The sequence below is a fragment of the Heterodontus francisci genome, chromosome 1 (genome assembly GCF_036365525.1).
Source record: "Heterodontus francisci isolate sHetFra1 chromosome 1, sHetFra1.hap1, whole genome shotgun sequence".
In the NCBI taxonomy this organism is placed as follows: Eukaryota; Metazoa; Chordata; class Chondrichthyes; order Heterodontiformes; family Heterodontidae; genus Heterodontus; species Heterodontus francisci.
The window spans coordinates 132,422,211-132,434,304 of NC_090371.1; the positions used below are offsets into that span (position 1 = coordinate 132,422,211).

A 12,094-nucleotide genomic window follows, 5' to 3' on the forward strand; every position below is an offset into this window, starting at 1 on the left:
CATATGACACCAATATTGAATGAAGCAGTGATTGTATTAAAGACAAAGAAGGGGAGGAATTTCTGAAGTGTGTTCAGGAGAATTTTCTTGATCATTCTGTTTCCTGCCCAATGAGGAAGGAGGCATTGCTCGATCTAATCCTAGAGAATGAAATGGATCAAGTGCCACAGTCAGGGAACATCTCAAGAATAGTGATCATCGTGTTGTAAGATTTAGATTAGATATGCAGAAGGAAAGGAGCAATCTGGAATAAAAATACTTAACTGGAGGAGGGCAAGTTTCAGTAAATTGAGGAGGGATCCAGCTCAGGTAAATTGGAGTCAAAGGCTGGCAGGCAGAGATGTAATGGAGCAATGGTTGGGTGGCATTTAAAGTGATTCAGTTCCAGTTCAAATACATTCCCACAAGGGGAAAGAGAGGGTGACCAAAGCTAGAGCTTCCTGGATGATGAAGGAGTTAAGAGAGTAGGATGAAACAGAAAATGGGGACATATAACAAATGTCAGCTTGATATTACAAAGGAGAATCAGGCTGAATGTAAAAAATACAGAGGAGAAGTGAAAAGGAAATAAGAAGGACAAAGAGAATACGAAAATAAAAAGGCAGCTAACATAAAAGGGAATCCAAACATCTCCTATAGGTATATTAACAGTTAAATTGTTGTCAGACGAGTGGTGGAGCTAATTAGGGACCAGAATTGGCAGAGGCAGAAGACATGGCTGAACTACTAAATGAGTACTTTGTGTTGGTGTTTATCATGGAAGAGGACTTTGTCAAAGCTACAGTAAACCAGGAGGTTGTTGAGATACTGGATGAGATAAAAATAGATAAAGAGGAGATACTGGAAAGTCTGGCAGTACTTAATGTAGATAAATCATCTGGTCTGGAAGGAATGCAAGGTTGCTGAGGAAAATATGGGTATAAATTGTGGAGCTGCTGGCCATAATATTTGAATCCTTAGATAATGGGGGAGTGCCAGAAGACTGGAGGATTGAAAATATCACATGCTTATTCAAAAAAAAGGGGAGAAAAGATAAACCTGGCAATTACAGGCAAGGGAGATGTAAAGTGTAGTCCCACTGCTATTTTTGATGTATATTAATGACTTGTATTTGGGGATATAGAGCACAATTTTTAAATTTGCAGATGACAAAAAACTTGACAGTGCAGTAAACAATGAGGGAGATAATAGATTTCAAGAGAGCGTGTATAGGCTGGTGGAATGGGCCAAATATGGCAGCTGAAAGTCAAAGCAAAAAATTGTGAGGTGATACATTTAGGTGGGACGAATGAGGAGAAACATTACATACTTAAATGGTAAAATTTCCAAGGGGTGCAAGAAGAAACAGACCTGAAGGTGTTTCTGTACAAATCTTTGAAGGTGGCAGGACAGCATATGAGATCCTGGGCTTTATAAATATAATCATTGAGTACAAAAGCCAGGAAGTTATGCTAAACCTATATAAAACACTAATTTGGCCTCAGCAGGTGTAGTGCGTCCAATTCTGGGCATCACACTTTAGGAAAGGCATGAAGGCTTTGGAGAGGATACAGAAGAGATTTACTAGAATGGTTCCAGTTATGTGCGATTACAGTTACATGGATAACTGGAGAAGTTGGGATTGTACTCCTTAGAGCAGAGACGGCGAAGAGGGAATTTAATAGAGGTGTTTCAAATTATGACAGTGTAGATAGAGTAAATAAAGAGAAACTGTTTCCAATGAGTGAAGGGTCGATAACCAGAGGGCATGGATTTAAGGTAATTGTCAAAAGAACCTGAGGTGACAGAAGGAAAATCTTTTTTATGCAATAAGTGGTTAGGATTTGGAAGACACTGTCTGATAGGGTGGTGGATACAGATTCAATAATAGCTTTCAAAAAAGAATTGGATAAATACTTATAGGGAGAAAAAAAATTACAGGGATATTGGGAAAGAGTGGGAGAATTGGAATGTCTGGTTTGCTCTTTGAAACAGCTAATGCAGACTCAATGGGCTGAATGGCCTCCCTCTGTGTTGTACTATTCCATGATTCTATGCAATTGTGGTGGGGGAGTGGGTATAGTTAATTACTAAGGAAGACTGTGATAAAATACAAGATAAATTGATAGAATGGGCATGCAAATGGCAAATTAATTTCAATCTTGATAAGTGTGAGGTGATGCATTTTGGTAAGAGAAATAAGGAGGTCACATACATGTTGGGAAGTAAGAGTCTGAATGGGATAGAGGAACAAAGGGGTGTAGGTATACAGATTCATAAATCATTAAACATGGCAATGCAGGTTAATAAGGCCATAAATCTGCAAACAAAGCACTAGGGTTCATTTTCAGAGGAGTAGAATTGAGCAAGAGTGAACTTATGTTAAACTCGTATGGAACCTTGGTTAGTCCATAATTAGAGTGTTGTGCAGAGTTTTGGTCTTCATGCTACAAAAGGCAATTGAGGCACTAAAGAAGGTGAAAAATAAAATTATAAGGAGGATAACAAAATTGAGCAGTTACAGCTATCAGGAAAGTCTGAGCAGACTGGGGCTCGTTTCCCTGGAAAAGAGATGGCTGAGGGATGACTTAATAGAGGTCTTTAAAATTATGGAGTGGTTTGATAGTGTAGTGCAGAGGAAATGTGTTCCCTTGTGAGCAAATCCAAAACTAGGGACCGAATTTGTGAAGCAGTGTTGGGAACCCGACATGCAGATGAATTCCGGGTCCTGACATTGTGCCTGTGCTGTGTTGCTCTTGCGATGCCATTTTTAAATGTAAATGCCTTAATTGGGCAGAAGGTGAGCTTGGCACCCAAATAAATGCAGCGAGCACCTCCAGGAGGGGGGAGTTGCCTGCCTGGCACCAGCGGCAAAGGCAGGCAGCAGCCATGTTGAGGGCTGTTGCTGCCTTGTTGAAGAGAGCAGGCAGCTCCTTAATGGACCAGCAGCATCCCAGGGGATGGAAGTGGTCATGCAATCTAGATGATGGTACAGCGCTCGAATGGGCGGAGATGTGTCCAGGAAAGGTTAGCTTAAATTAAATGGAGAGAAAGTTTGATGTTTCCGCAGCAAACCAGACAGCTGTGCACTAATGTACACCAGACTGTTTGGGTTCGCTGAATTAAAGATTGAAAATTCTAATTGCAACTGCTCAGGCCCCTTAACAAGCTCCTTAAGAAGCTTAATTAACAGCGAGTGCATTTCCCATTTCCTCCCTACTGCTGGCCCTTTGAAAATTCAAAACTATCCTGGAGGTGTCGGGATCCTGAGTCAACCTCCGGGACCTCAATTTTGAAATCCTGCCCGTACTGGGTCCTGAGGCTGCAGCCCCTTGAAAGTCCGGCCCTAGGTATCCTAAATATAAAACAGTCACTAATAGTTAAAATAAGGAATTCAGGAACAACTTCTTTACCCAGGGAGTGGTTAGAATGTGGAACTTGCTGCCACATGGAGTAGTTAAGGCGAATAGCATAGGTGCCTTTAAGTGGAAGCTTGATAAGTCCAGGGGGAGAAAGGAACAGAAAGATATGTTGCTAGAATTAGATGAAGTAGGATGGGAGGAGGCTCATGTGGAGCATAAACACTAACATGGAGTTATAATAAAAGCAAAATACTGCGGATGCTGGAAATCTGAAACAAAAACAAGAAATGCTGGAATCACTCAGCAGGTCTGGCAGCATCTGTGGAAAGAGAAGCAAAGTTAACGTTTCGGGTCAGTGACCCTTCTTCGGAACTCCATGGAGTTGAAGGAGAAGTTGTTCAATGTGAGAACAAGTTCAGCCAGGCGGAGGAGGGTGGTGGTGGATGGGGACTGGTTGGGCCTCTGTTCCAGGAAGAAGCGGAGAGCCCTCAAACCATCCTGGTGGGGGATGGAGGTGTAGAGCGATTGGACGTCCATAGTGAAGAGGAGGCGGTTGGGACCAGGAAACTGGAAATTGTCAAAATGATGTAGGGCGTCAGAAGAGTCACGGATGCAGGTGGGAAGAGACTGGACCAGCGGAGAAAAGATAGAGTCTAGATAGGAAGAAATAAGTTCAGTGGGGCAGGAGCAGGCTGACACAATGGGTCTGCCGGGACAGTCCCGTTTGTGGATTTTGGGAAGGAGGTAGAAGCGGGCTGTCCGGGGTTGTGGGACTATGAGGTTGGAAGCCGTAGAGGGAAGATCTCCAGAGGAGATGAGGTCAGTGACAGTCCTTTGGACGGTGGCTTGATGTTCGGTGGTGGGGTCATGGTCCAGAGGGAGGTAGGAAGAAGTGTCCGTGAGTTGGCGTTGAGCTTCTGCAAGGTAGAGGTCGGTACGCCATACAACAACAGCACCACCCTTGTCTGCAGGTTTGATGACCATGTCGGGGTTAGACCTGAGAGAACGGAGTGCCTCAAGTTCAGAGGGGGACAGGTTAGAGTGAGTGAGGGGGGCAGAGAAATTGAGACGACCAATGTCTCGCCGACAGTTTTCAATGAAGAGATCAAGAGCGGGTAAGAGGCCAGGGGGAGGGGTCCAGGTAGAGGGAGAATGCTGGAGGCGGGTGAATGGGTCTGCTGGTCGGGGGGAGGACTCCTGGTCGAAGAAGTGAGCCCGGAGGCGGAGGCGACGGAAGAAGAGCTCAACGTCATGCCGAGCACGAAATTCATTGAGGTGGGGGCGTAAGGAGATAAAACTGAGACCTTTGCTGAGTACAGAACGCTCAGCATCAGAGAGGGGGAGGTCAGAGGGTATAGTGAATACATGGCAAGGGGTCAGATCAGAAGGGGTGGGGTCAGAGGGAAGTGAAGCGGAAGGAGGATCTGGAGGGGCATTAGTCCCGATCAGCTGCTGGAGCTTGCGTTCCTTAACACCTGAAAGGAAGAAAAAAAGTTTTTTGTTAATGCGTCGGATGACTAACATGGAGTTGTTGGGCTGAATGTTCTGTTTCTGTGGTGTAGGTTCTGTGTAATTCTAAAAGCAGCAAAAAAACCCATAAACGGGCAATAGAAAAGGCTTTTTATAGACATATTCGCACTACAAGGATAGTCATAGAGTCATTTACGGCACAGAAGGAGGCCATTCGGCCCATCATCTAAATAGGAATAAGGCTGCTAAGCGATGAAACTTATAGTGGGTTGTGAAAGAATAGCAGATGTATTCAGTAAGGATTTTGCCTCAGTTTTCACAGAAGTGGATATTGGGATTGTAGAACTGCTAGTGGTGGGTGCAGAGCAGTTTGTGGAGGTTATTATTTCAAAGAGAGATGGTATTGAAGAAATTACTTAAACTTCTGGTAAACAAATCACAGGAGCAGCATTGTTTACATCTGAGGGTCCTAAGAAACAACAGAGAGAAAAATTGTGCCAGGGAGCTGGAGTGTGAAAATTGTGCCCACCCTCCTTTAAAAAAGGAGATGCAGATAAGCTGGAAAAATGTTGGCCTGTTAGTTTCACCTTTTTTGTGGACAATTTCCAATTTGCACAACTAACAGAGTCTTAGCTACTGGCCACACTCTTCAGGAAATAATGGTGGGCACTGTCCATAATATGCCATCTAATGGATGGAAAATCATAGACAACACGACCAGCTTGTCAATATGCACAGCCAGCAAGTGAAGCTTCCCAGCAGTAACATAAACTGAGAAAATTACCCCCAGGATGAAATTACTAAGCGCTTCAAGAAATTAGTTAATCAAGGCCAGTCAAAAGTATTTGATAAGAAATCATATAAAAGACTTGTGACAAAGATAATGGCACATAAAATTAATATATGGTTGACATAGAAAGAAAGGCAAGTTAGAAAAGCAACGGTTAAGGGTAAAAGGAAGCTTCTCAGATTGCAAAGATGTGGTGAGTGGTGCTGCACAGGGTCTGCATTGAGTTGGACCCATTTACTATATTCATAAATGAACAGCACTTGAGAACTAGGGAAACAATCTTGGAAAATGCTGATGGCATGAAATTGGGACGTATGAGAAATTGGCATTGCAGTATTGCAGGAGGACATGGATAAGTTGGCAAGATGGGCAGATAGGTGACAGAAGAAGTTTACTGTAGAGAAGTATGAAGCAATACATTTTGAAATTAAGAATCAAAGAAGAAGATACACTTAACATTAAAAGATTTGAATTGCAGAATGTAAGTCATTACAACGGGCTTTACAAGTAGATCAGGCTGTAAAAAAGGCAAACGGAATAATAGATTTTGTATCATAGGTTTCTATGATCTGCTGCCCACCCACTGACTAATACTGATCCAGACAGAAATCATAGAGTGAGCTCATTTGTATATTGATGGATGGGAAAAGGGGGCACGTCTTGTCAGAAATAGTTGAGAAGTACCTAGGAATCCTGGTATGAGGAAGTGTGGAAGAGGTACATCTATGGGCACAGCGACAGGATTTACGTTGGGACTGCTTTTCGAGCATAACTAGCATGAAGGAAGGTGATGGCATAGCTCCAATGAGGACGTGAGAAAGGAGCAATGAACTGCAAAAGATTGATATAAATATGCTTCTGTGAAATTATGCATGGAATCATGAGAGGGGATGGCAAAAGATCTGTCAACATATCAGGCAGAATGCATGGATGGAGTTAGTATAGGCAGTGTGTTGCAATTTCTGTACAGATGAAGTTTAATAAGCTCACAAGATTAGTGAAGGTAAATGTGATGACAGCACAAGCTGCTACTCATCTATAATAGGAGAGGGGAGGCGGTGGCGTAGTGGTATTGAACCTGGACTAGTAACCCAGAGACCCAGGATATTGCTCTGGGGACATGGGTTCAAATCCCACCACAGCCGAAGGTGGAATTTGAATTTAATTAATAAATCTGGAATTAAAAGCTAGTCTAATGATGGCCATGAAACCATTGTCGATTGTTGTAAAAACCCATCTGCTTCACTAATGCCCTTTAGGGAAGGAAATCTGCTGTCCTAACCTGGTCTGGCCTACAGGCCCACAGCAATGTGGTGAACTCTTACATGCCCTCTGAAATGGGCAGTTGTATCTAACCGTTACAAAGTCAATAAAAAGGAATGAAACTGGATGGACCACCCGGCATCGACCTAGGCACCGGAAACGACAACGGCAAACCCAGCCCTGTTGACCCTGCAAAGTCCTCCTTACTAACATCTGGGGGCTTGTGCCAAAGTTGGGAGAGCTGTCCCACAGACTAGTCAAGCAACAGCCTGACATAGTCATACTCACGGAATCATACCTTACAGACAATGTCTCAGACACTGCCATCATTATCACCAACAGAGGTGGCGGCACAGTGCTATACAGTAGGGAGGGAGTTGCCCTGGGAGTCCTCAACATCGACTCTGGACTCCATGAAGTCTCATGGCATCAGATCAAACATGGACAAGGAAACCTCCTGTTGATTACTACCTACCGCCCTCCCTCAGCTAATGAGTCAGTACTCCTCCATGTTGAACAGCACTTGGAGGAAGCACAGAGGGTGGCGAGGGCACAAAATGTACTCTGGGTGGGGGACTTCAATGCCCATCACCATGAGTGGCTCGGTAGCAACAGTACTGACCGAGCTGGCCGAGTCCTAAAGGACATATCTGCTAGACTGGGCATGCGGCAGGTGGTGAGGGAACCAACAAGATGGGAAAACATACTTGACCTCGTCCTCACCAATCTGCCTGCTGCAGATGCATCTGTCCATGATAGTATTGATAGGAGTGACCACCGCACAGTCCTCGTGGAGACGAAGTCCCGCCTTCACATTGAGGATACCCTCCATCGTGTTGTGTGGCACTACCACCCTGCTAAATGGGATAGATTTAGAACAGATCTCGCAATGCAAAACTGGGCATCCATGAGGCGCTGTGGGCCATCAGCAGTAGCAGAATTGTATTCAACCACAATCTGTAACCTCATGGCCCGGCATATCCCCCACTCTACCATTACCATTAAGCCAGGAGACCAACCCTGGTTCAATGAGGAGTGCAGGAGGGCATGCCAGGAGCAGCACCAGGCATACCTCAAAATGAGATGTCAACCTGGTGAAGCAACAACCCAGGACTACTTGCATGCCAAACTGCGTAAGCAGCATGCGATAGACAGAGCTAAGCGATCCCATAACCAACGGATCAGATCTAAGCTCTGCAGTCCTGCCACATCCAGCCGTGAATGGTGGTGGACAATTAAACAACTAACTGGAGGAGGTGGCTCCACAAATATCCCCATCCTCAATGATGGGGGAGCCCAGCAAATCAGTGCGAAAGATAAGGCTGAAGCATTTGCAACATTCTTCAGCCAGAAGTGCCGATGATCCATCTCGGCCTCCTCCTGAAGTCCCCAGTATCACAGATGCCAGACTTCAGCCAATTCGATTCACTCCACGTGATATCAAGAAATGACTGAAGGCACTGGATGCTGCAAAAGCTATGAGTCCTGACAATATTCCAGCAATAGTACTGAAGACCTGTGCTCCAGAACCTGCCGCGCCCCTAGCCAAGCTGTTCCAGTACAGCTACAACACTGGGATCGACCCTGCGATGTGAAAAATTGCCCAGGTATGTCCTGTACACAAAAAGCAGGACAATCCAACCCGGCCAATTACCGCCCCATCAGCCTACTCTCAATCATCAGTAAAGTGATGGAAGGTGTCATCAACAGTGCCATCAAGCGGCACTTGCTTAGCAATAACCTGCTCAGTGACGCTCAGTTTGGGTTCCGCCAAGACCGCTCAGCTCCTGACCTCATTACAGCTTTGGTTCAAACATGGACAAAAGAGCTGAACTCAAGAGGTGAGGTGAGAGTGACTGCCTGTGACATCAAGGCAGCATTTGATCTAGTATGGCATCAAGGAGCCCTAGCAAAACTGAGGTCAATGGAAATCAGGGGGAAAACCCTCCGCTGGCTGGAGTCATACCTAGCGCAAAGGAAGATGGTTGTGGTTGTTGTAGGTCAATCATCTGTGCTCCAGGACATCACTGCAGGAGTTCCTCAGGGTAGTGTCCTAGGCCCAACCATCTTCAGCTGCTTCATCAATGACCTTCTTTCAATCATAAGGTCAGAAGTGGGGATGTTCGTTGATGATTGCACAATGTTCAGCACCATTCGTGACTCCTCAGATACTGAAGCAGTCCGTGTAGAAATGCAACAAAACCTGGACAATATCCAGGCTTGGGCTGATAAGTGGCAAGTAACATTCGCGCCACACAAGTGCCAGGCAATGACCATCTCCAACAAGAGAGAATCTTACCATCTCCCCTTGACATTCAACGGCATTACCATCGCTGAATCCTCCACTATCGACATCCTAGGGGCTACCATTGACCAGAAACTGAACTGGAGTAGCCATATAAATACCGTGGCTACAACAGCAAGTCAGAGGCTAGGAATCCTCTGGCGAGTAACTCACCTCCTGACTCCCCAAAGCCTGTCCACCATCTGCAAGGCACAAGTCAGGAGTGTGATGGAATACTCTCCACTTGCCTGGATGGGTGCAGCTCCAACAACACTCAAGAAGCTCGACACCATCCAGGACAAGCAGCCGGCTTGATTGGCACCCCAACTACAAACATTCACTCCCTCCACCACCGACGCACAGTGGCAGCAGTGTGTACCATCTACAAGATGCAATGCACCAGGCTCCTTAGAAAGCACCTTCCAAACCCGTGACCTATACCAACTAGAAGGACAAGGGCAGCAGATGCATGGGAACACCACCACCTGCAAGTTCCCCTCCAAGTCACACACCATCCTGACTTGGAACTATATCGCCGTTCCTTCGCTGTCGCTGGGTCAAAATCCTGCAACTCCCTTCCTAACAGCACTGTGGGTGTACCTACCCCAAATGGACTGCAGCGGTTCAAGATGGCAGCTCACCACCACCTTCTCAAGTGCAATTAGGGATGGGCAATAAATGCTGGCCTGGCCAGCAACGCCCACATCCCATGAATGAATAAAAAAAAAATTTAAACTTTACAGAGTGCAAACTGATATTGACTCTAATAATGCACTAACAAACCTAAACACTTTACACATACTTAAAAATTTTGCAGCCTTGGCTCTGGAACAGCACGCTTCTCTTTGAATCAGATGATTATGGGTTCATGTCATACTCCAGGGAATTGAGCATACAATTTGGGATCACTGCAGTACTGTTAAATTCAGGAGCGCACATTTTCGGGTGCTCCCCTCTCCATCCACCCCACCAGTTATGAAAACCATTTGACTGAATTTTAATCTGCAGTGGTGTATGGGTTTGGTAGCACGTGGGAGATTAAAACAAGCCAAATTGACAGTGTGTCAAGTAGCCAGCTCCAATGTGCCGACTTTGGCATTTCACTGCAGCACATCCGACTGCGTGCAAGCAACTCCCTCGGGAGAGGCAGGTTGCCGCATGACATATGTTAATTACCCAATTAGAGTGATATTGAACATATGAATTAGGAGCAGAAGTAGGCCATTCGGCCCCTTGAGCCTGCTCCACGATTCAATAAGATCATGGCTGATCTGTTTGTGTTTTGAATTCCACACTCCCATCAGCCCCGATACCCTTTGATTCCCTTGCCTAACAAGAATCTATCTATCTCCAGCTTGAAAATATTCAATGACCCCACCTCCTCCACCTTCTGAGGCAGAGAGTTTCAAAGTTGCACAACCCTCTGAGAGAAATAAATTCTCCTCATCTCTGTCCTAAAAGAGCGATCCCTAATTTTAAAAGAGTGCCCCCTAGTTCTGGACTCAACTACAAGAGGAAACATCCTTTCCACATCGACCTTGTCAATACCTTTTAGGATCTTATATACCTCAATCAAGTTTCCCCTCACTCTTCTAAACTCCAGTGAAAACAAGTCCAGTCTGTCCAACCTTTCCTCATAAGAACCCACTCATTGTAGGTACCAATCTCGTAAACAATGACATGGGTTCTCAGCTTTTACTTTGGATCCATGTGTTTCCCAGGCTTCCTGGAACTTGCCAGTGAAAGCAATAACATCGCTGCAATTGAGGGGGCTGAAGCTATGTCAGGGAAAAATGCCAATAAGTACTCGGTACTCACAACTGCTTTCTAACCTGCTTGTGGGGAAGGGTTTCTGCACAGTATTTGTGCCGGGAGGTTACTTTACACATCTGGTGGTTTCATCAACACTTTGGAGGTTTGGATATCTAACCTGCATTTTGGAGCACTGATATATCAGATCAACGTGGGTGCTGCTTATACTGCTTTAGATTGGATTTTAGATGAGAACCAAGATAACCAGCAACAGCTGCTGCTCACAGACCTACTGTTGCACAGGACAGTGGAGAGCAGTAGATAGATGCAGCTAGCAGGAGCCCATACCCGGCACACAGAGCCTACCAACAGAGGATAAGCTTCCTCAACATGTCTGAACACCAGTGTCTGAGGAGGCTCAGGGTGTCACATGAGGTAGTGGCAGACATTTGTAGCCTGCTGGAACAAGACCAGCTGCCCACCGGAGCTGGTAGCCATGCTTTACCAGTAGCTGTCAAAGTTACCACTGCTCTCAACTTCTTTGCCGCTGGATCCTATCAGGGCTGTGCAGGAAACATTTTCAAGATTTCATAGTCAGCCACGCGCAAATGCATAAGACGGACAGATTGGTAGGTGAACCTGCACCTTCCATCTTAATTCTAGAGTCCAACCTGAACCCATCTGGGTGGGTAAAATGGTCAAGGCTCACAACTCAGTACAACTCAATATTCTTTTAACTGTTTAGTGTACCACGGATAACATGCAGATGTCAATACACTGTTCCCTTTAATTTCAAACAGTACCCCCATACCCTGTCCCCTTTTAACTCTCCTTAATTTTGAACAGTACCCACATACACTATTACCTTCAGCTTTCCTTCAATTCAAATACTATTAACCCTGGCGATTACTCACTCAAGAACATGTTCCCATCTATGTGGATGATCAAGTCCGCCCGCAGTTTCCTTGCAAGTTGTCAAAGACTGCCCCTAAACGCACACTTCTTATAATACAAGATCACACCAGTCACAATAGATTGACAACCCTCCCTCCCTTTGATTGTACCATTTTGATTTGATCATTTTCCCATCCTGGGTCAGTGAATAATTCATTAACACACAAGGAAATGTCTTCAATTCTGTTCAATGTTTAACTATTATCACACAAAATTGTTTTGATGGGGAAAAGTTCTGGA

General features: G+C 45.1%; 1 protein-coding gene across 6 annotated transcripts in view; it reads left to right on the plus strand.

The window, feature by feature from the left end:
* LOC137384696 (BTB/POZ domain-containing protein KCTD8-like) overlaps positions 1-12,094 on the plus strand; it is a 352,009-nt gene that overhangs the window by 142,927 nt on the left and 196,988 nt on the right. Inside the window, exon 5 of one of the 6 annotated variants that reach the window (XM_068059031.1) lies at positions 4,462-4,476. The exons of the other annotated variants lie outside the window; for them this stretch is intronic. Within the exon in view, the coding sequence (XP_067915132.1) occupies positions 4,462-4,476 (15 nt within the window). The remainder of the gene's footprint in view (positions 1-4,461; positions 4,477-12,094) is intronic. 6 annotated transcript variants of the gene reach the window in all.